The following is a 21,902-nucleotide window of genomic DNA, read 5'->3' on the forward strand; positions in this document are numbered from 1 at the left end:
TCGCAGGGGCTGTCGGATGTGAGGGGTGAGTTTACTGAGGATTCGCAGGGGCTGTCGGATGTGAGGGGAGGCCTTTATCTGCTGCCCAACCTACTGATGGCTTCCAAGAATTTTGATTTTCATTTCACCATTGTACTGCTGCATTTTATGTTGTGTGTGAAGATGAAGCGGCAGTTTTCAGCAATAAATGAAAATGCAGTGTGCAGAAGTGACCTCGAATTCCTTTAATTGAAGACTGCAGCAGGGACTACAAGGAGGAAATATTATAATCTTTACACAAAGAGAAAAAACGACAGTCTGCCTCGGTTCAACAGACGGAACCAAAAGACGGCCTCATCCGATAGGTTAGGGTTCTGAAGCTCGTTTCGCTCCGATCCCTGGACCTGGCTGTTAGTGTTTGATGCAGCGACCGAGGGAGGCAGTTGTGTTTTATCTACCTGGCCAGTTGGTGTCTCCTGTGAGACTGGCTGAGTTGTGGGCTCTGCTGTCTGGCCAGTGCCGTCTGCCCATTCCTGCCTGTCTGCCGCAGCCTCGGTGCCAAAAACAGTGCTGAGAATTCAATTTAACAGAGTCGAGGCCAAATTGGAAACCTCTGATGGGGAGACGATGAGTTTGTCCAAATCTAGAGTTCAATCTGTACAAAAAAGGAATTTTGTCTCTTCAACTTTTATTAAAGAATTAATAACCAGTTTTCAAAACCCTGGCAGAAAACCTCAATGAAAAACTGTCAAATAAAGTTGCTGCCATCACCTTTGACACAGTAGGATGCAGCCAAACCTCGAACTGCAATGGATACATCAATAACACAAAAAAAAAATCCGAAGTTTACCGCGTTTAATAAAGCTCTGAGTCTCTTCCCCTCCCCATGAATCAGATTCTGGCCTAAAGTGCAAAGATTGCAAAAATACTCCTGTAAATTCAACATTTGTGCTTTTCAGAGATGATGGGCCAGTGGCAGCCACCCACTTCGTTCCCTGAACCCAGTGCCCGACCCTCAGCACCCTCTGGTTCAGGAGGGTGCCGTCAGGCAGGGGATGAGCTCTGCCTGTTGGACTCCAGGGCTGTGGGAACGATGAAGCCAGTCAGACAACCTGACTGACCCTTGACCGCAGGGGAGCAATCTCCACCCCTGAGACAGTGGCTCCTTCCCCATTTGTAGTGTTGCTCATCCCCTGCCCCCAGCGCCTCTGGGCTGGGAGATCTGGCCAGGACATCAAGGTCCAATTAGCAGAAATCTCTCTCCGTATCCCACAGGAACCATGAATGGATGCACGGGGGTGGGGTGAATCAGCCCAGTGCAGCCTCATTGGCAGAGTATTCTCTGGATCCACACGGGCTGGGAGGATGTGCTGGTAATGGGTCCAAGGGCCTCCAAGCCTGGGGTTATAGATGTGGACACATATTCTAGCTGTGGCCATTGCGACTGGCCAATTTCACCAACAGCGAGTACTGCAAATCTGAAGCAGTGAACAGCCCCCTAGGCTTTACCATTCCACCATCCTTTAGGCCTTTGCTCTGTAACTACTTGACCTAACTGGTTCAGTTCACCAGTGGAAGCACAAACTGGAAGCTCCCTCAATAGGTGACCATTTGGGAGGGAGGTACAGGCAGGGACGTGGTCTCAGTCCGTAGGTGACTGTTGGGAGGGAGGGACATGGTCTCAGTCCGTGGTGACCGTTGGGAGGGAGGGACATGGTCTCAGTCCGTGGTGACCGTTGGGAGGGAGGGACATGGTCTCAGTCCGTGGTGACCGTTGGGAGGCAGGGACATGGTCTCAGTCCGTGGTGACCGTTGGGAGGCAGGGACATGGTCTCAGTCCGTAGGTGACCGTTGGGAGGGGGATACAGGCAGGGACATGGTCTCAGTCCGTAGGTGACCATTGGGAGGCAGGGACGTGGTCTCAGTCCGTAGGTGACCGTTGGGAGGGGGATACAGGCAGGGACGTGGTCTCAGTCCGTAGGTGACCGTTGGGAGGCAGGGACATGGTCTCAGTCCGTAGGTGACCATTGGGAGGGGGATACAGGCAGGGACGTGGTCTCAGTCCGTAGGTGACCGTTGGGAGGCAGGGACATGGTCTCAGTCCATAGGTGACCGTTGGGAGGCAGGGACGTGGTCTCAGTCCGTAGGTGACCGTTGGGAGGGAGGTACAGGCAGGGACGTGGTCTCAGTCTGTAGGTGACCATTTGGGAGGGAGATACAGGCAGGGATGCGGTCTCAGTCCGTAGGTGACCGTTGGGAGGGGGGTACAATTAGGGACGAGGTCTCAGTCCGTAGGTGACCGTTGGGAGGGGGATACAGGCAGGGACGCGGTCTCAGTCTGTGGTGATGCAGGAACAAACCTCAGATTCACTAACCCTCAGCTGCAATCTAAGATTATTTCAGTTTGGAGCTAAGTGTTGCAATCAGTTTTCCCAGAGAGCATTTCTGGCTGGGTTGGTGGACAGCGAGTGAGGTGTAGCCACTCCAATAGACAATATTTGTATCCCGGTCTGTCACTGACTTCCCCAAAGGCCAGTTGGTTGTCAGAGGCCGAGTTTGGCACATTTAGTAGGAAGAGGCACTTGGAGGAACAAGCGAGGGTCACCAGTCATCCCAGACATCCAGGCTGACTCGCAATGAGGCTGCAGAGCAGCAGGGTCAGAGGGCACTGGGACAAAGGTCAATAGGAATTTGCCAGAGTCAGAGGGCACCCAAGCAAGTTATAAAAATCTATCAATTACAGGAGAGATTCATTGTCACTAAGCTTCTGATTTTAAAACTTATTTTTAAAAATAACAAACATCTTTTAAAACCGAAACACTTTGGATGTGCCAACAATGACAAAAAACTGCCCAGTTAAGTGAAAAGCACAGATGAGGAGGGGCTGTTGAAGCTCGAGGACAACTCCTCACCACAAAGCAATAGGCACCAGCACAAACAGAAATCAAACATTTACAAACTATATTCTGAACTAAGTAAAGACTTTTGCTTCAGGGAGTGGTGGAACATTAAAGGCAGCAAATCCACTGAACAACCAGAAGCTTTCTCAATAAATATCCGTCAATGTGAAGCCAATGGGATTCGCCCACCAGCCAAGCACCGCGCGGGTTTACAAGAGATCTGATGGGGTTTCTGTGCGACTTTTTTGTTTGCCAAAAACCAGTGGAACTTTCCACAGGATGCAAGTCCTCAGCAGATGCACAGTATACTTCAGCTTCACCACAGTGAGGCCAGGAAGGAGATGACAACTCAGCTTTGCTTGTGAATCGCTGCATTCCCACTGCGCCTTTCCTCACCAGCCTGTGGTGTGGAAGGAATGAGGTATCACCTCCACTACCCCCCCAGGGAGCCGAGGTCGACCTTGGACATTGCCTGCACTGCCAGTGTCACCTCCACCTTGAGGAGTGTGAGATGGTCCCCTGTCCACAAGCACTCAGGATGCTGAGGGTTTCTCTGTGGTGAGAGGCTTACCCCCCCCAGGGAAGCAGGGATGAGGGAAGGTCCTGACCAGGGCTCACGGTGGGGACTCAGTCCAAGGCCAACTACTAGTCATATGAAGGGAGGGGGGGGGAAGAGAGAGAGGCAGCAAGAAGGGAGGAAGGGCGGGTCAGTGAGGGGGAGGGCGAGTCAATGAGGGGAGGGAGGGCGGGTCAGTGAGGGGGAGGGAGGGTGGTTCAGAGGGGGAGGGCGGGCGGGTCAGTGAGGGGGAGGGCGGTTCAGGGGGTGGGAGGGTGGTTCAGAGGGGGTGGGAGGGTGGGTCGGGTCAGTGAGGGGGAGGGCGGTTCAGAGGGGGTGGGAGGGTGGGTCGGGGAGGGAGGGTGGGTCAGTGAGGGGGAGGGCGGTTCAGAGGGGGTGGGAGAGTGGTTCAGAGGGGAAGGGAGGCTGGGTCAGTGAGGGGGAGGGCGGTTCAGAGGGGGAGGAAGGGTGGGTCAGTGAGGGGGAGGGCGGTTCAGAGGGGAAGGGAGGGTGGTTCTGAGGGGGAGGAAGGGCGGGTCAGTGAGGGGGAGGGCGAGTCAGTGAGGGGAGGGCGGTTCAGAGGGGGTGGGAGGGTGGGTCGGGGAGGGAGGGTGGGTCAGTGAGGGGGAGGGCGGTTCAGAGGGGGTGGGAGGGTGGTTCAGAGGGGGAGGGAGGCTGGGTCAGTGAGGGGGAGGGCGGTTCAGAGGGGGAGGAAGGGTGGGTCAGTGAGGGGGAGGGCGGTTCAGAGGGGGAGGGCGGTTCAGAGGGGGAGGGAGGGTGGTTCAGAGGGGGGAGGGAGGGCGGGTCAGAGAGTGAGAGTGCTGGACCGAGCCATCCCAGCCGTACCCTAGATGATCTTTGGTGCGGACCGGTCATCAGTGACAGTTTTCCTCAATTTGACGCCGCGCCGGATCATGGACAGGACGTCACCGGGCTCTGTGGGCGAGGGGTCTGGACTGGGGTCTGTCACCCCCATTGGCTGTGCTGGCAATCCGTTGCCAGTGGGGATGAGGTTGAGGCCGGTGGCCACAGGCTGGGGTACGTAGCTCGGTATGGTACACAGACTCTGTGCCGAACTACAGAGACCACGTCTTCCCTGTGCCAGGCCGCAGCGCGTGGCCTGAGGGACCACCCACTCCTCACTGCCTGACCGGCCAACAGGGTGCCCCCCGGGCACCGGAACAGGCACCACCGGAGTGCGGATGGGGATGGGCACCCCGCTGACCGTACCCCGGCGGCCGGGTTTGCTGGATGGCTTCCGGCGGATGGTGGCGATGTGAGAGGGCATGGCTGGCTCCAGTTCGGTGAGCAGGCTGACGGTGGAGGCTGGACGCTTGTCTTGAAACATGCGGCGGTAGTTCTGGCTCAGGTCGCTGTTCCTCGGGATGGTGGACGACTTGTCGAAATTCATCTGGTCCGTCAGGTCCTGCTCACCATGCAGGGAGATGTAGTCGTAATCCACCACTGGGGGACAGGACGGGCATTAGTGCACGGCAGTGGAGACTGACCCCCACCCTACCCCACCCCTGGAGCCTGTCCATCACTCAGTGATAGCAGCAGACCCTCATTTGTCCTGCACTCTTGTCACTGCTCCCTCCATCACTCATAGCTCGGTGAATGAGACCCTCACTTTCTGGGTGTGCACTCTACCTCTCTCTCCACCGACTGGCTGCCGGGCTTTTAGCATCTTTACTGCACCCACCTAACTGGAACCCTACAATGTACCCGTCAGCTGGGGCCAGCTCAGAGACTACTCCGACCCCTCCACCACCCACGAGAACACAGCATCCCCTTAAACCCAATGTAACCGAGAACAACTCACCCACCAGAGATGTCTCCTTCTTCACAGCTGAAGCACGACAGACATGGCCAGTCATAGATGGGGGGGGGGGGGGGGGAAAGAGAGGCGGAGGGGGGGAGGGAGAGGCGGTGGGGGGGAGAGAGAGGCGGTGGGGGGAAAGGCGGTGGAGGGAGAGAGGCGGTGGGGGAGAGAGAGGCGGTGGGGGAGAGAGAGGCGGTGGGGGGGGAGAGAGGCGGTGGGGGGGAGAGAGGCGGTGGGGGAGAGAGGCGGTGGGGGGAGAGAGAGGCGGTGGGGGGAAAGGCGGTGGAGGGAGAGAGGCGGTGGGGGAGAGAGAGGCGGTGGGGGAGAGAGAGGCGGTGGGGGAGAGAGAGGCGGTGGGGGGAGAGAGGCGGTGGGGGGAGAGAGAGGCGGTGGGGGGGGAGAGAGGCGGTGGGGGGGAGAGAGGCGGTGGGGGAGAGAGAGGCGGTGGGGGAGAGAGAGGCGGTGGGGGAGAGAGAGGCGGTGGGGGAGAGAGAGGCGGTGGGGGAGAGAGAGGCGGTGGGGGAGAGAGAGGCGGTGGGGGGGGAGAGAGGCGGTGGGGGGGAGAGAGGCGGTGGGGGGGGGAGAGAGGCGGTGGGGGAGAGAGAGGCGGTGGGGGGGGGAGAGAGGCGGTGGGGGGGGAGAGGCGGTGGGGGGAGAGAGGCGGTGGGGGGAGAGAGGTGGTGGGGGGAGAGAGGCGGTGGGGGGAGAGAGGCGGTGGGGGGAGAGAGGCGGTGGGGGGAGAGAGGCGGTGGGGGGAGAGAGGCGGTGGGGGGAGAGAGGCGGTGGGGGGAGAGAGGCGGTGGGGGAGGCAGAGGGGGGAAGAGGCGCGGAGGGGGGAAGAGGCGCAGAGGCGGGGGGAAGAGGGGGGGTAGGCGGTGGGGAGAGAGAGGTGGAGGGGGTCGGAGAGAGAGGTGGAGGGGGGCGGAGAGAGAGGTGGAGGGGCGGAGAGAGAGGTGGAGGGGCGGAGAGAGAGGTGGAGGGGCGGAGAGAGAGGTGGAGGGGGCGGAGAGAGAGGTGGGGGGGACAGAGGTAGAGGGGGGAAGAAAGAGGTTACTTTGGGCTCATCAAGTAACCTGAACACAATCATACCCTCAGTTCTAATGAAAATGCTCCAAAACCTGTGTCACTGTCCCTCCCGTCACTGGATCCTTCATTTCTTCACTGGGAGATTACAGACTACGCGGGTTGGGAATAACATCTCCTCCCAGCACCTTGGGGGTGTGTGCTTAGCCCACTGCTCTACTCTCTCTACACCCATGATTGTGTGACTGGACACGGCTCAAGGGCCATCTGTAAATTTGCAGATGACACCATTGTCAGAATTTCAGATGGTGAGATGGCATACAGGAGCGAGATACATCAGCTAGTTGAGCGGCATCACAGCAATAGCCTTGCACTCGATAGCCATAAGACTAAGGGACTGATTGTGGGCTTCAGGAAAGGAAAGTTGAGGGAATACACACCAGCCCTCATCGAGGGATGAGCAGTTTCAAGTTCCGGGGTGTCAACCTCTCCAAGGATCTATCCTGGGTCCAGCATATTGATGCATATAGGCACGGCAGTGCCATTAGACATCTGAGGAAAATTGGTATGTCACCAAAGACTCTGGCAAGTTTCAACAGATATACTGTGTAGAGGATTCTACCTGGCTGCATCACCGTTCGGTGTGCAGGGGATCAGGAAGGGGCACGAGCTTTTCCAGCACCGAGAACTCCTCCAAAAGGCAGCACCCATCACCAAGAACCCCATCAACTAAACATGCCCTCTTTTTATTGTTACTGCAGGTAAGGGAGCCAGAAGACCCACAATCAATGTTTCAGGGACGGCTTCTTTCCCTCTGCCATCAGATTTCTCAATGGACAATCAACCCATGAACACTACCTCACTATTTTTTTCCCTCTCTTTGCAAACCAACAAATTTCACAACATATCTCAGTGGTATTAAAACAACTTCTGATCCTGGGATAGCAGAACGAATGAACTGCAATTTAAATCTTCGGCCAAATAGCCTCGTTCCACCTCACCCAAAGTCACCCATGCATCTGAGGAGCTGTTCCCACCTCGTATGGTTTGTCATATTGCCCAAACTGACCCAACAACCTCCTCCTCCAAACCCTCTCGCCCCCAGACTGGCACTCACGGTGTGTGGGGATGGTGTCCTCGGAGACGGAGGGAGTGGTGGTCTGAGTGTTGTAGCCGCTGGAGCACAGCAGTGAGTCCCGGCTGTGTCTCTGCATCTCACCCACGGCCCCGGAGCCCAACGTCAGGGCAGGGAATGGCGGTATCTGCCGGGGGGGGTGGGCAGAGTGCGATCAGTATGGCCGACAGGGAGGCGCTGACAAGAGAGTGACGGGGGTCAGGAATTGAGGTGGAGGGGGCCAGGAGGAAAAAGGGTGGGGGTCTGGAGATCAAACACGAGGGAATCTGCGATGCTGGAAATTCAAACAACACACACAAAATGCTGGTGGAACACAGCAGACCAGGCAGCATCTATAGGGAGAAGCACTAGATCCAGAGCAGGTAGAAGACCAGAGCGGGGTGTCCGTGAAGAGGAGGAGGATTGAAGACGGGAGAAGGGGTCATCAGTGGGGGTAGGAGAGTCGACCAGAGCGGGGTGTCCGTGAAGAGGAGGAGGATTGAAGACGGGAGAAGGGGTCATCAGTGGGGGTAGGAGAGTCGACCAGAGCGGGGTGTCCGTGAAGAGGAGGAGGATTGAAGACGGGAGAAGGGGTCATCAGTGGGGGTAGGAGAGTCGACCAGAGCGGGGTGTCCGTGAAGAGGAGGAGGATTGAAGACGGGAGAAGGGTCATCAGTGGGGGTAGGAGAGTCGACCAGAGCGGGGTGTCCGTGAAGAGGAGGATTGAAGACGGGAGAAGGGGTCATCAGTGGGGGTAGGAGAGTCGACCAGAGCGGGGTGTCCGTGAAGAGGAGGAGGATTGAAGACGGGAGAAGGGGTCATCAGTGGGGGTAGGAGAGTCGACCAGAGCGGGGTGTCCGTGAAGAGGAGGAGGATTGAAGACGGGAGAAGGGGTCATCAGTGGGGGTAGGAGAGTCGACCAGAGCGGGGTGTCCGTGAAGAGGAGGAGGATTGAAGACGGGAGAAGGGGTCATCAGTGGGGGTAGGAGAGTCGACCAGAGCGGGGTGTCCGTGAAGAGGAGGATTGAAGACGGGAGAAGGGGTCATCAGTGGGGGTAGGAGAGTCGACCAGAGCGGGGTGTCCGTGAAGAGGAGGAGGATTGAAGACGGGAGAAGGGTCATCAGTGGGGGTAGGAGAGTCGACCAGAGCGGGGTGTCCGTGAAGAGGAGGATTGAAGACGGGAGAAGGGGTCATCAGTGGGGGTAGGAGAGTCGACCAGAGCGGGGTGTCCGTGAAGAGGAGGAGGATTGAAGACGGGAGAAGGGGTCATCAGTGGGGGTAGGAGAGTCGACCAGAGCGGGGTGTCCGTGAAGAGGAGGAGGATTGAAGACGGGAGAAGGGGTCATCAGTGGGGGTAGGAGAGTCGACCAGAGCGGGGTGTCCGTGAAGAGGAGGAGGATTGAAGACGGGAGAAGGGGTCATCAGTGGGGGTAGGAGAGTCGACCAGAGCGGGGTGTCCGTGAAGAGGAGGATTGAAGACGGGAGAAGGGGTCATCAGTGGGGGTAGGAGAGTCGACCAGAGCGGGGTGTCCGTGAAGAGGAGGAGGATTGAAGACGGGAGGAGGGGTCATCAGTGGGGGTAGGAGAGTCGACCAGAGCGGGGTGTCCGTGAAGAGGAGGATTGAAGACGGGAGAAGGGGTCATCAGTGGGGGTAGGAGAGTCGACCAGAGCGGGGTGTCCGTGAAGAGGAGGAGGATTGAAGACGGGAGAAGGGGTCATCAGTGGGGGTAGGAGAGTCGACCAGAGCGGGGTGTCCGTGAAGGGTCTCGGCCTGAAATGTCGACAGCGCCTCTCCCTATAGATGCTGCCTGGCCTGCTGTGTTCCACCAGCATTTTGTGTGTGGGGGTCTGAAGATAACAGGGCGGGGGTTACCGGGAGAAAGAAGGTGGGGGGGAGCAAGGGTGAGGGGCCTGGGGGGGTCGGAGAGAGCAGACAGAGGGTCTCGGGCAGATGGAGGGGGCGGAGGGAGTTTGGAGTGAGGGAGTAGGTACCTTGTAGGTAGCCGTGGCCGTCATTGCCCGGGGTCTCTCTGCGCTGTATGCACAACCTCCTGGGGCTCCGTTGTGTCCAACAGTTGGGAGGGGGGCTCCACTGGCCTGACCGCAGTCTGAGGGTGGTAACGTGGTCCAGGCCTGGGAGAGAGAGAACACAGTGCCAGTGTGACTGTGCGATCAGGCACCACACCAAGTGTAGTGACAGGGTCAAGCTGGACGGTGACCCAACCAAACTCTGAACGCCCCCAGGCACCAGTAGGACTGCTGACCGCCCACCTTGCCTCAGGCCAAGCAGCCCATCTGCTGTGAGATCAGAATTGAGTGACCAGGAGACCCTGGAGTGGCCCGATGATGGGGGGGGTCCCAGAGTGGCCCGATGATGAAGCCTACAGACATCCCAGTGAGCAGCTGCTATGGGAGCTGGACACTGGCCAGCTGGGATCCCAGAGGGGTGGTAGTTGGGGGAATGGATGGGGGTGGGGGGAGACAGGTATGCATCAGGCTTGTTCAGATGTTCCTTTACAAACTTCTGACCATGAAACTCCCTGGAGTTCCTGGTTCAACCGAAGACCCCTCCTGAGTCAAACATTGCAAGCACACTCACCCTCAAACCATGTACAGTGGCATGCAAAGGTTTGGGCACCCCTGGTCAAAATTTCTGTTACTGTAAATAACTAAGTAAAAGATGATCGAATTTCCAAAAGGCACAAGGTTAAAGATGACACATTTCTTTAATATTTTAAGCAAGATTACTTTTTTATTTCCATCTTTTACTGTTTCAAAATAACAAAAAAGGAAAAGGGCCTAAAGCACAAGTTTGGGCACCCTGCACAGTTAGTACTTAGCAACAACCCCTTTGGCAAGTATCACAGCTTGTAAACGTTTTCTCTAGCCAGTTAAGAGTCTTTCAATTCTTGTTTGGGAGATTTTCGCCCATTCTTCCTTTCAAAAGGCTTCTAGTTCTGTGAGATTCTTGGGCCATCTTGCATGCAGGGCTCTTGAGGTCTATCCACAGATTTTCGATGATATTTAGGTCGGGGAACTGTGAGGACCATGGAAAACCTTCAGCTTGCGCCTCTTGTGGTAGTCCATTGTGGATTTTAAGGTGTGTTTAGGATCATTATCCTGTTGTAGATGCCATCCTCTTTTAATCTTCAGCTTTTTTACAGACGGTGTGATGTTTGCTTCCAGAATTTGCTGGTATTTAATTGAATTCATCCTTCCCTCTACCAGTGAAATGTTCCCTGTGCCACTGGCTGCAACACAAGTCCAAAACATGATCGATCCACCCCCCCTGCTTAACAGTTGGGGAGGTGTACTTTTCATGAAATTCTGCAACTTTTTTCTCCAAACATACCTTTGCTCATTGCGGCCAAGAAGTTCTATTTTAACTTCATCAGTCCGCAGGACTTGTTTCCAAAATGCATCAGACTTGTTTAGATTTTCCTTTGCAAACTTCTGACGCTGAATTTTGTGGTGAGGATGCAGGAAAGGTTTTCTTCTGATGACTCTACCATGAAGGTCATATTTGTGTAGGTGTTGCTGCACAGTAGAGCAGTGCACCACCACTCCAGAGTCTGCTAAATCTTCCTGAAGGTCTTTTGCAGTCAAACAGGGGTTTTGATTTGCCTTTCTAGCAATCCTACGAACTGTTCTCTCGGAAAGTTTTCTTGATCTTCCAGACCTCAACTTGACCTCCACTGTTCCTGTTTACTGCCATTTCTTATTTACATTACGAACTGAGGAAGCGGCTACCTGAAAACACTTTGCTATCTTCTTATAGCTTTCTCCTGCTTTGTGGGCATCATTTATTTTAATTTTCAGAGTGCTAGGCAGCTGCTCAGAGGAGCCCATGGCTGCTGATTGATGGGACAAGGTTTGAGGAGTCAGGGTATTTATAAAGCTTTGAAATTTGCATCACCTGGCCTTTCCTAATGATAACTGTGAACAAGCTACAGCCCTAACAAGCTAATTAAGATCTGAGACCTTGGTAAAAGTTATCTGAGAGCTGAAATCTCATGGGGTGCCCAAACTTTTGCATGGTGCTCCTTTCCTTTCTTTTTCCATTCTAAAATTGTACAAACAAAAATAATAACTAATCTTGCTTAAAATGTTGAAAAGAATGTTTCATCTTTAACTTTATGACTTTTGGAGATCAGTTCATCTTCTACTTACTTAACTATTCACAGTAACAGAAAATTTGACCAGGGTGCCCAAACTTTTGAATACTGTACACCCTTTACAAGGGACCAAGTGCCCTGTCTCTGGGTTCCAGCTCCCTCATCACCATCATTGCTTGAGGGAGCTTCATGGCTTCTCCAGACACACTGGGGTGGGGTTTCTTCCCAGACCCCGGTCAGTGCAGCTGCCCCCACCTCCAGTGACCTTGCTTGAACTCCGACCTCCAGGAACAGACCCTGTAGCCCATACCCTGGTGCTGGCTGTCAGATGTCACCGTCTTCCACACCTCACTGATTCAGTGGTGAGTGGACTGATGTTCAGCATACAGGGGTGAGTGGACAGATGTGTGCAGTGAGTAAATATGGATGTCCGTGGCTTTGAGCTGCCGGTGCCACCTGTCCGTGGTGCGAGATGGAGACAGGGACGGAGACGGACAGTGTCTGGGAGTGTTTGCTCACCTGCCCGTGGTGCGAGATGGAGACGGACAGTGTCTGGGAGTGTTTGCTCACCTGCCCGTGGTGCAAGATGGAGACGGACAGTGTCTGGGAGTGTTTGCTCACCTGCCCGTGGTGTGAGATGGAGACGGGGACGGAGACGGACAGTGTCTGGGAGTGTTTGCTCACCTGCCCGTGGTGCAAGATGGAGACGGACAGTGTCTGGGAGTGTTTGCTCACCTGCCCGTGGTGTGAGATGGAGACGGGGACGGAGACGGACAGTGTCTGGGAGTGTTTGCTCACCTGCCCGTGGTGCAAGATGGAGACGGACAGTGTCTGGGAGTGTTTGCTCACCTGCCCGTGGTGTGAGATGGAGACGGGGACGGAGACGGACAGTGTCTGGGAGTGTTTGCTCACCTGCCCGTGGTGTGAGATGGAGACGGGGACGGAGACGGACAGTGTCTGGGAGTGTTTGCTCACCTGCCCGTGGTGCGAGATGGAGACGGGGACAGAGACGGACAGTGTCTGGGAGTGTTTGCTCACCTGCCCGTGGTGCGAGATGGAGACGGGGACGGAGACGGACAGTGTCTGGGAGTGTTTGCTCACCTGCCCGTGGTGCGAGATGGAGACGGGGATGGAGACGGACAGTGTCTGGGAGTGTTTGCTCACCTGCCCGTGGTGCGAGATGGAGACGGGGACGGAGACGGACAGTGTCTGGGAGTGTTTGCTCACCTGTCCGTGGTGCAAGATGGAGACGGACAGTGTCTGGGAGTGTTTGCTCACCTGCCTGTGGTGCGAGATGGAGACGGGGACGGAGACGGACAGTGTCTGGGAGTGTTTGCTCACCTGCCCGTGGTGCGAGATGGAGACGGGGACGGAGACGGACAGTGTCTGGGAGTGCTTGCTCACCTGCCCGTGGTGCGAGATGGAGACGGGGACGGGCAGCGGCTGCCGCTGGATGTTGTCCATGGGTGCAGGCAACTCTGTGCTGGTGATGCTGGGCTGTCTGCTCACTGTAGAGAGGAGCAGGGCACCGCTGGAAGAACTGACAACAGCAATGTGGTCAGTCAGGCTTGACCTGTCCCCCCACTCCACAACACATTTTATCTCCCTAACAACCCCATCCCACCCTACCCAACCCCTCCATCAGTAGCTGCTCCAGGGCCATCCACTGCATGGGCTGCCCCGGGATGTCTGGAATGCTCAGCATAGGTTGCCGCAATATGTCCAGTACGCTCAATGCAGGACGTCTGGTATGGTGATTGCGTTACTGTGGTACGTCTGGTACTCTCAGTGTGGGATCTCTGGTACGGTGATTGCGTTACTGTGGTACGTCCCGTATGCTCAGTGTGGGATGTCTGGTACGGTGATTGCGTTACTGTGGTACGTCCGGTACCCTCAGTGTGGGATGTCCGGTACGGTGATTGCGTAACTGTGGTACATCCAGTACACTCAGTGTGGGATGTCTGTTATGGTGATTGCGTTACTGTGGTACGTCCAGTACCCTCAGTGTGGGATGTCTGGTACGGTGATTGCGTTACTGTGGTACGTCCTGTACGCTCAGTGTGGGATGTCTGGTACGGTGATTGCGTTACGGCTGGACGTCCGGTACCCTCAGTGTGGGATTTCTGGTACGGTGATTGCGTTACTGTGGTACGTCCCGTACGATCAGTGTGGGATGTCTGGTACAGTGATTGCGTTACTGTGGTACGTCCGGTACCCTCAGTGTGGGATGTCTGGTACGGTGATTGCGTTACTGTGGTACGTCCGGTACCCTCAGTGTAAGATGTCTGGTACGGTGATTCCGTTACGGCTCGACGTCCGGTTCCCTCAGTGTGGGATGTCTGGTACGGTGATCGCATTACTGCGGTACGTCCGGTACCCTCAGTGTGGGATGTCTGGTACGGTGATTGTGTAACTCTGGTACGTCCGGTACCCTCAGTGTGGGATGTCTGGTACGGTGATTGCGTTACGGCTGGACGTCCGGTACCCTCAGTGTGGGATTTCTGGTACGGTGATTGCGTTACTGTGGTACGTCCGGTACCCTCAGTGTGGGATCTCTGGTACGGTGATTGCGTTACTGTGGTACGTCCCATACCTTCAGTGTGGAATGTCTGGTACGGTGATTGCGTTACTGTGCTAGGTACAGAACCCTCAGTGTGGGATGTCTGGTACGGTGATTGCGTTACTGTGGTACGTCCCGTACCTTCAGTGTGGAATGTCTGGTACGGTGATTGCGTTACTGTGCTAGGTACAGAACCCTCAGTGTGGGATGTCTGTTAAGGTGTTTGCGTTACTGTGGTACGTCCGGTACCCTCAGTGTGGGAAGTCTGGTACGGTGATTTCGTTACTGTGGTACGTCCGGTACCCTCAGTGTGGGAAGTCTGGTACGGTGATTTCGTTACTGTGGTACGTCCGGTACCCTCAGTGTGGGAAGTCTGGTACGGTGATTGCGTTACTGTGGTACGTCCCGTACGCTCAGTGTAGGATGTCTGTTAAGGTGTTTGCGTTACTGTGGTACGTCCCGTACGCTCAGTGTGGGATGTCTGTTATGGTGATTGCGTTACTGTGGTACGTCCAGTACCCTCAGTGTGGGATGTCTGGTACGGTGATTGCGTTACTGTGGTACGTCCAGTAACCTCAGTGTGGGAAGTCTGGTACGGTGATTTCGTTACTGTGGTACGTCCGGTACCCTCAGTGTGGGAAGTCTGGTACGGTGATTTCGTTACTGTGGTACGTCCGGTACCCTCAGTGTGGGAAGTCTGGTACGGTGATTGCGTTACTGTGGTACGTCCCGTACGCTCAGTGTAGGATGTCTGTTAAGGTGTTTGCGTTACTGTGGTACGTCCCGTACGCTCAGTGTGGGATGTCTGTTATGGTGATTGCGTTACTGTGGTACGTCCAGTACCCTCAGTGTGGGATGTCTGGTACGGTGATTGCGTTACTGTGGTACGTCCAGTAACCTCAGTGTGGGATTTCTGGTACGGTGATTGCGTTACTGTGGTACGTCCTGTGCCCTCAGTGTGGGATCTCTGGTACGGTGATTGCGTTACTGCGGTACGTCCAGTACCCGCAGTGTGGGATCTCTGGTACGGTGATTGCGTTACTGTGGTACATCCCATACGCTCAGTGTGGGATGTCTGTTATGGTGATTGCATTACTGTGGTACGTCCAGTACCCTCAGTGTGGGATGTCTGGTACGGTGATTGCGTTACTGTGGTACGTCCCGTACGCTCAGTGTAGGATGTCTGTTAAGGTGTTTGCGTTACTGTTGTACGTCCAGTACCCTCAGTGTGGGATTTCTGGTATGGTGATTGCGTTACTGTGGTACGTCCAGTACCCTCAGTGTGGTATGTCTGGTACGGTGATTACGTCACGGCTGGACGCCCGGTACCCACAGTGTGGGATGTCTGGTACGGTGATTGCGTTACTGCGGTACGTCCCGTACGCTCAGTGTGGGATGTCTGGTACAGTGATTGTGTAACTCTGGTACGTCCCGTACCCTCAGTGTGGGATTTCTGGTACGGTGATTGCGTTACTGTGGTACGTCCCGTACGATCAGTGTGGGATGTCTGGTACGGTGATTGCGTTACAGTGGTACGTCCGGTACCCTCAGTGTGGGTTGTCTGGTACGGTGATTGCGTTACTGTGGTACGTCCCGTACGCTTAGTGTGGGATGTCTGCTACGGTGATTGCGTTACTGTGGTACGTCCAGTACCCTCAGTGTGGGATCTCTGGTACGGTGATTGCGTTACTGTGGTACGTCCCGTACCCTCAGTGTGGGATGTCTGGTACAGTGATTGCGTTACTGTGGTACGTCCCGTACGCTCAGTGTGGGATGTCTGCTACGGTGATTGCGTTACTGTGGTACTTCCAGTACGCTCAGTGTGGGATGTCTGGTACGGTGATTGCGTTACTGTGGTACGTCCGGTACCCTCAGTGTGGGATGTCTGGTACAGTGATTGCGTTACTGTGGTACGTCCCGTACGCTCAGTGTGGGATGTCTGCTACGGTGATTGCGTTACTGTGGTACTTCCAGTACGCTCAGTGTGGGATGTCTGGTACGGTGATTGCGTTACTGTGGTACGTCCGGTACCCTCAGTGTGGGATGTCTGGTACAGTGATTGCGTTACTGCGGTACGTCCAGTACCCTCAGTGTGTGAGCTCTGGTACGGTGATTGCGATACTGTGGTACGTCCAGTACCCTCAGCGCGGGATGTCTGGTATGGTGATTGCGTTACTGCGGTACGTCCCGTACACCCAGTGCGGGCCGCCCGGTACAGTCAGCGCGGGACACTGCGGTGGGTCGAGTTCACTCACCTGGTGACAGTTCCTCTTCGGGATAAGGTCCCGCTGGGCGAGGAGGGTGGTGTGTGATACGTGTAGTTGTAGTCATCCGTCACTTTCAAATCCAAGATCACCTGCAGGATGTGGTGAGTGGGATAAAGTCAGGACCATGTCAGAGGGTCAGAAGTCACATAAACAGGCCCTTTGATCCTTCTTTCCATGCTGACCAAGGTTTTTATTTAAGCCAGTCATTCTGTAGCCTGTTTGCTTCCTCTAAACTATCTGCCGCTCCACCTATCTTCGTATCACCTGCAAACTTTGCAACGAAGCCATTGATTCCATCATCCAAATCATTGACATGTAACATCAAAAGAATCGGTCCCAACACGAACCCCTGTGGAACACCATTTGTAACTGGCAGCCAGTCAGAAAAGGCCCCTTTATCCCCACTCTTTGCCTCCTGCCAATCAGTCACTGCTTTATCCATGCTGACATCTTTCCTGTAATACCATGGACTCACAGCTTGTTAAGCAGATTCATGTGTGGCACCTTGTCAAGTGTCTTCTGAAAGTCCAAGTAAACCACATCAACCCTTTGTCTTTCCTGTTTGTTATTTCTTCAAAGAATTCCTCAAGGAAACTATGCAGACTGCAGCCTATTTTATCATGTACCTCCAAGTACCCTGAGACCTTATACTTAACTATCGACTCCAACATTCTCTGAACCACTGAGGTCAGACTAACTGGCCTATAGTTTCCTTTCTTCTGCCTCCCTCCCTTCTTGAAATTGGAGTGACATTTGCAGTTTTCCAGTCTTTCAGAACAATTCCAGAATCTAGTGATTCTTAAAAGTTTGTCACTAATACCTCTATAACCTGTTCAGCCATGTCTTTCAGAACATTGGATTGTACACCATCTGGTCCAAGTGACTTATCTACTTTCAGATCTTTCAGTTTCCCAAGATCCTTCTCTCTAGTTATGGTAACTTCACATACTTCATGACCCCTGACACCTGGAACTTCTGTACTGCTAGTGTCTTCCACAATGAAGACTAATGCAAAATACTTATTCAGTTCATCCACCGTTTCATTGTCCCCAATTGTCATTTTGCTGGCTCTGGGCCTGTACTCGCTGGAATTCAGAAGGATTTGGGGGGGGGGGTGGATCTCACTGAAACCTTTTGAATGTTGAAAAGGCATAGACATAGTAGATGTAGAAAGGATGTTTCCCTGGGTGGGAGAGTCTAGGACAAGAGGACGCAGCCTCAGGATAGAGGGGTGCTGTTTCAAAACAGAGATGCAGAGAAATTTCTCTCGCCAACGGGTGATGAATTTGTGGAATTTTTTTGTCACGTGCAGCTGTGGAGGCCAGGTCGGTGGGTGTATTTAAGGTTGATAGGTTCTTGATTGGACATGACATCAAAGGTTAAGGGGAGAAGGTCGGGAACTGGGGTTGAGGAGGAGTAAAAAAAGGATCAGCCATGATTGAATACGGAGCAGACTTGATGGGCCAGAGAGCCGAATTCTGTGCCTATGTCTTATTGTCATTTCCAGTTTTAAAAGCTTCCCACTAATCTATTATATGCCCTCTCTTTGCCTTTTGCATTGGTTTTGACTTCACGTTAGCCATGGTTGTGTCATCTTGTCTTTAAAATACATCCTCCTCTTTGGGATGTATACATCTTGTGCCTTCTGAATTGTTTCTAGAAATTCCAGCCTTAGCTGCTCGTCTTTCCTGCCAGTGTTCTTTTCCAATCAACTCCTCCATAATTCCTTTTACTCAGTTATAATTCTGAGACATCAGACTTTAGCTTCTCCGATGAATTTGATTATATTATGATCACTTACCCCTAAGGGTTCCTTTACCTTAAACTCTCTAATCATTTCAGGTTCATAGCATAACACCCAATACAGAATAGCTAATCCCCTAGAGCAGGGGTCGGCAACCCGCGGTTCCGGAGCCGCATGCGATTCTTTCATCTCTGTGCTGCGGCTCCCCGTGGTTTGTTAGTTTTTGAAATGTAATTCGAAATTTGAAGATTATGGTGATCTTGTACAATCTAAAAATGTTGTGGAGACCCCATTTCCTGGCACATCCGAACCGGCTCACAATTAGCCACCGTTCCGGCTAAGGGAGATAGCCTACGGGGGTTTGTGAGTACGTGTCTTTTGGAGCATCCGCGCCCACGGGTCGGGTTGAGGGAGGCTTTAAATCAAGGCTGTTTAGTTCGAATAAAGTTATCTTGACTGCAGTGTCTTTATCTTAGCGCTGCGTGTAGCACACCGCTACAACGTGTTTTTTATCGCTATTAATATACATCACCACTGCCAATGCCTGACACCCGCCAGTGCGCGCTTTCTTTTAATTCTTCGATCCAAGGTAGGCTACCTATGGAGTAACCTTCAACCCAACGTCTTTTTTTCGGAGTTCAAAATGTTTTTGTTGCATGCGGAAATGTAATTTCGTTTTCTCTGCAGGAGTTCATCAATTTTATAAATGCAACACATTATAGTTTGTTTATACATAGCATAAAGGCAAAAAATACCATTGTATGCAGTGTTATTTCATTTTAAATGTCAAACGGGTTTTGTGGCTCCTAGTGTTTTCTTTTCTGTGGGAAATGGGTCCATATTGGCTCTTTCAGTGGTAAACGTTGCCGACCCCTGCCCTAGTGGATTTAACCATGAGCTGCTCTTAAAGAGCCATCTAGAAACTTCCCCTCTTGGAATCCAGCACCGACCTGACTTTCCCAGTCTACCTGCATATTGAAATCCCCCATGTCTGCTGCAATATTGCTCTTTTGGCACGCATTTTCTATCTCCTATCATAATTTGTATACAACATCCTTACTACTGTTTGGGGAGGGGGGGGGGGGGGTTCTGTATACAAATTCCAACAGGGTCCTTTTACCCTTGCAGTTTCTTAGCTCTATCCACAATGATTCAACACCTCCTGACCCTATGCCATCCCTTTCGAAAGATTTGATTTCATTTTTTACCAACAGAGCAACACTGCCCCCTCTGCATTCCTGCCAACGTGTATCCTTGGACATTAAGCTGCCAGCTATAATCTTTCAGCCATGATTCAGTGATGCCCACAACATCATACATGCCAATCCGCAACTGTGCTGCAAGTTCATCTATCTTATTCTGAAAACTGTGCACATTCAGTTACAATACCTTTAGTCCTGTATTCACTCTTTTCGATTTTGTCTGCCTTTTATGTTGCAACTCATCCTGTTGACTGCAATTTTGCCTGATCATCAGCCTCTCCTAAGCACACATTGTATATTTGTAAAACAGCTCCCTCATCTTCAACACTATCATATTAAGAATAGAAGAAATAGGAGGAGTTGGCCATCTGGCCCATCAAGCCGGCTCTGCCATTAATTAAGATCATCTCCACCTACCTGCCTTTTCCCTGTAACCTATTATGGAAAATCTATCCATCCGTCTTTCTGACGATACTTCTTACATTGAAATACACACAGCTCAGGACACTACTTGCATCGTGCTCAACCTTTTGATCCCTGACTTTGTCTGAGTTCTTACCAATATCTGCCTCCACAACCTCTCCACCAACTGTTCTGTCACTCTGGTTCCCAACCCTTGCAACTCCAGTTTAAACCCAACCATGCAGCACTAACAAACCTCCCTGCTAGGATATTAGTCCCCTCCAGTTCAGGTACAAAACTGTCCCTTCTGTACAGGTCCCACCTTCCCTGGAAGAGAGCCCAATGATCCAAAAATGTTATGCTCTCCCTGCTACACCAACTCCTTAGCCACATGTTAAACTATATCATCTTTCTGTTTCTGGCCTCACTAGCACATGGCACGGGTAACGATCCTGAGATCACAACCCTGGAGATCCTGCCCTTTAACTTAGCACCTAATTCCCTGAGCAAACACGAGGAAATCTGCAGATGCTGGAAATTCAAACAACAACACACACAAAATGCTGGTGGTCCCTGAACTCACTTTGCAGAACCTCATCACTCATCCTACCCAAGTCATTGGTACCCACATGGACCACGACTTCACCCTCCTATTTAAGAATGCTGAGGGCTCAATCTGAGATGTCCCTGACCCTGGCACCCGGGAGGCAACATACCATCAGGGAATCATGTTCTTGCCCACAGAGCTTCCTGTCCGTTCTCCTAACTAATGAGTCTCCAATCACCACAGTGTGCCTCTTCTTTCCCCTCCCTGTCTGAGTCACAAAGGCAGACTCAGTGCCAGTGACTTTCCTCTGTCAGGTCATATCCTCCCCCCAACAATACCCAAAGTGATATACCTGTTATTGAGAGGGGTGGCCATGGGGGTAATCTGCACTGGCTCCTTAACCCCTTTCCCCTTCCTGACTGTCATCCAGTTTCCTGTGTCCTGCACCTTGGGTGTAACTACCTCTCTATAGGTCCAATCTCTCACCCCTTCAGCCTCCTGAGTGATCCAGAGTTCATCCGGTTCCAGCTCCAACTCCTTAACACGGATTGTTCGAAGCTGAAGCCGGATGCACTTCTCCCAGTCGTAGTGGACAGTGACACTGGAGTTCTTCCTGCTTTCCCACATCCCACAAGAGGAGCATTGCATCTCTACTGTCTTAGCTGAGCAGTTATAAAAAGGGAAGGAAAACAAACAACTTAACTGAAAGCTTTTCTTTTTTTGCTTTCTCTGACTGAATGAAGCCTCAGGATCACCACTCTGACTCTGTCCACTCAGATGATGGCCGTTGTGCTTGCCCTGCCTTCCTTTAATTTGTTCTTGCTAATGAATTCCAGACGTCAGTTGGTCGCTGGTCAAAGCTCTTTCTCACTGCAGCGACCCGCTGCTCCCTTTCCTGCTCGGACACTGGACCAGAGTGGAATCCCCTCCTCTTAAAATTCCAAATGTGCAGATTGGTCAGTGGCCGAAGCCCTTCTCTGCAGCCTCTCTACCACTGCTGAAACTGACTGCAGGGTTGTCATAGGAAGCCGTGGGGGCGGGGACTCATTGAATGGTGAAAGGCCTTGAGAGAGTGGATGTGGACAGGGTGTTTCCTATGTTGGGAGAGTCTAAGACCAGAGGACGCAGCCTCAGAATAGAGGGGCGTCCTTTTAAAATAGATACAAGCAGGAATTTCTTTAGCCAGAGAGGAGAATTTGTGGCAGTCTTTGCCTCAGACTGATGTGGAGGCCAAGTCTTTATGTATATTTAAGACAGAGGTTGATAGATTCTTGATTGGTCAGGGCGTGAAGGGATAGAGGGAGGTTGGAACTGAGGAAAATTGGATCAGCCATGATCAAATGGGGAGCAGACACAATGGGCCAAGTGGCCTCATTCTGGTCCTATATCTTATAACGACCCTATACAGATTGAAGAGGAGGTGGTGCTTGCTATCTTGAGGCAACTCAGAGTAGATAAATCCCCAGGACCTGACAAGGTATTCCCTTAGACTTTGAAGGAGACTAGTGTTGAAATTGCAGGGGCCCCAGCAGATACATTTAAACAGACAGACAGACGTACCTTATTGATCCCAAGAGAAACTGGGTTTCGTTACAGCCGCGCCAACCAAGAATAGTGTAGGAATATAGCAATATAAAACCATAAATAATTAAATAAAAATAAGTTAATC

General features: G+C 52.9%; 1 protein-coding gene across 1 annotated transcript in view; it reads right to left on the reverse strand.

Annotated features, from left to right (window-relative positions):
- Positions 1 to 209: 209 nt before the first annotated feature.
- Positions 210 to 21,902, reverse strand: part of mtss1 (MTSS I-BAR domain containing 1) — a 79,943-nt gene continuing 58,250 nt past the window's right edge. Inside the window, exons 9-14 of the mRNA XM_059981097.1 lie at positions 16,327 to 16,427; positions 12,916 to 13,051; positions 9,389 to 9,529; positions 7,398 to 7,542; positions 5,258 to 5,284; positions 210 to 4,899 (exon numbers count right to left, since the gene is read on the reverse strand). Coding sequence (XP_059837080.1) covers positions 4,283 to 4,899; positions 5,258 to 5,284; positions 7,398 to 7,542; positions 9,389 to 9,529; positions 12,916 to 13,051; positions 16,327 to 16,427 — 1,167 coding nt within the window. The 3' untranslated portion in view covers positions 210 to 4,282. The remainder of the gene's footprint in view (positions 4,900 to 5,257; positions 5,285 to 7,397; positions 7,543 to 9,388; positions 9,530 to 12,915; positions 13,052 to 16,326; positions 16,428 to 21,902) is intronic.

This window comes from Hypanus sabinus, chromosome 9 (genome assembly GCF_030144855.1).
Source record: "Hypanus sabinus isolate sHypSab1 chromosome 9, sHypSab1.hap1, whole genome shotgun sequence".
NCBI lineage: Eukaryota > Metazoa > Chordata > Chondrichthyes > Myliobatiformes > Dasyatidae > Hypanus > Hypanus sabinus.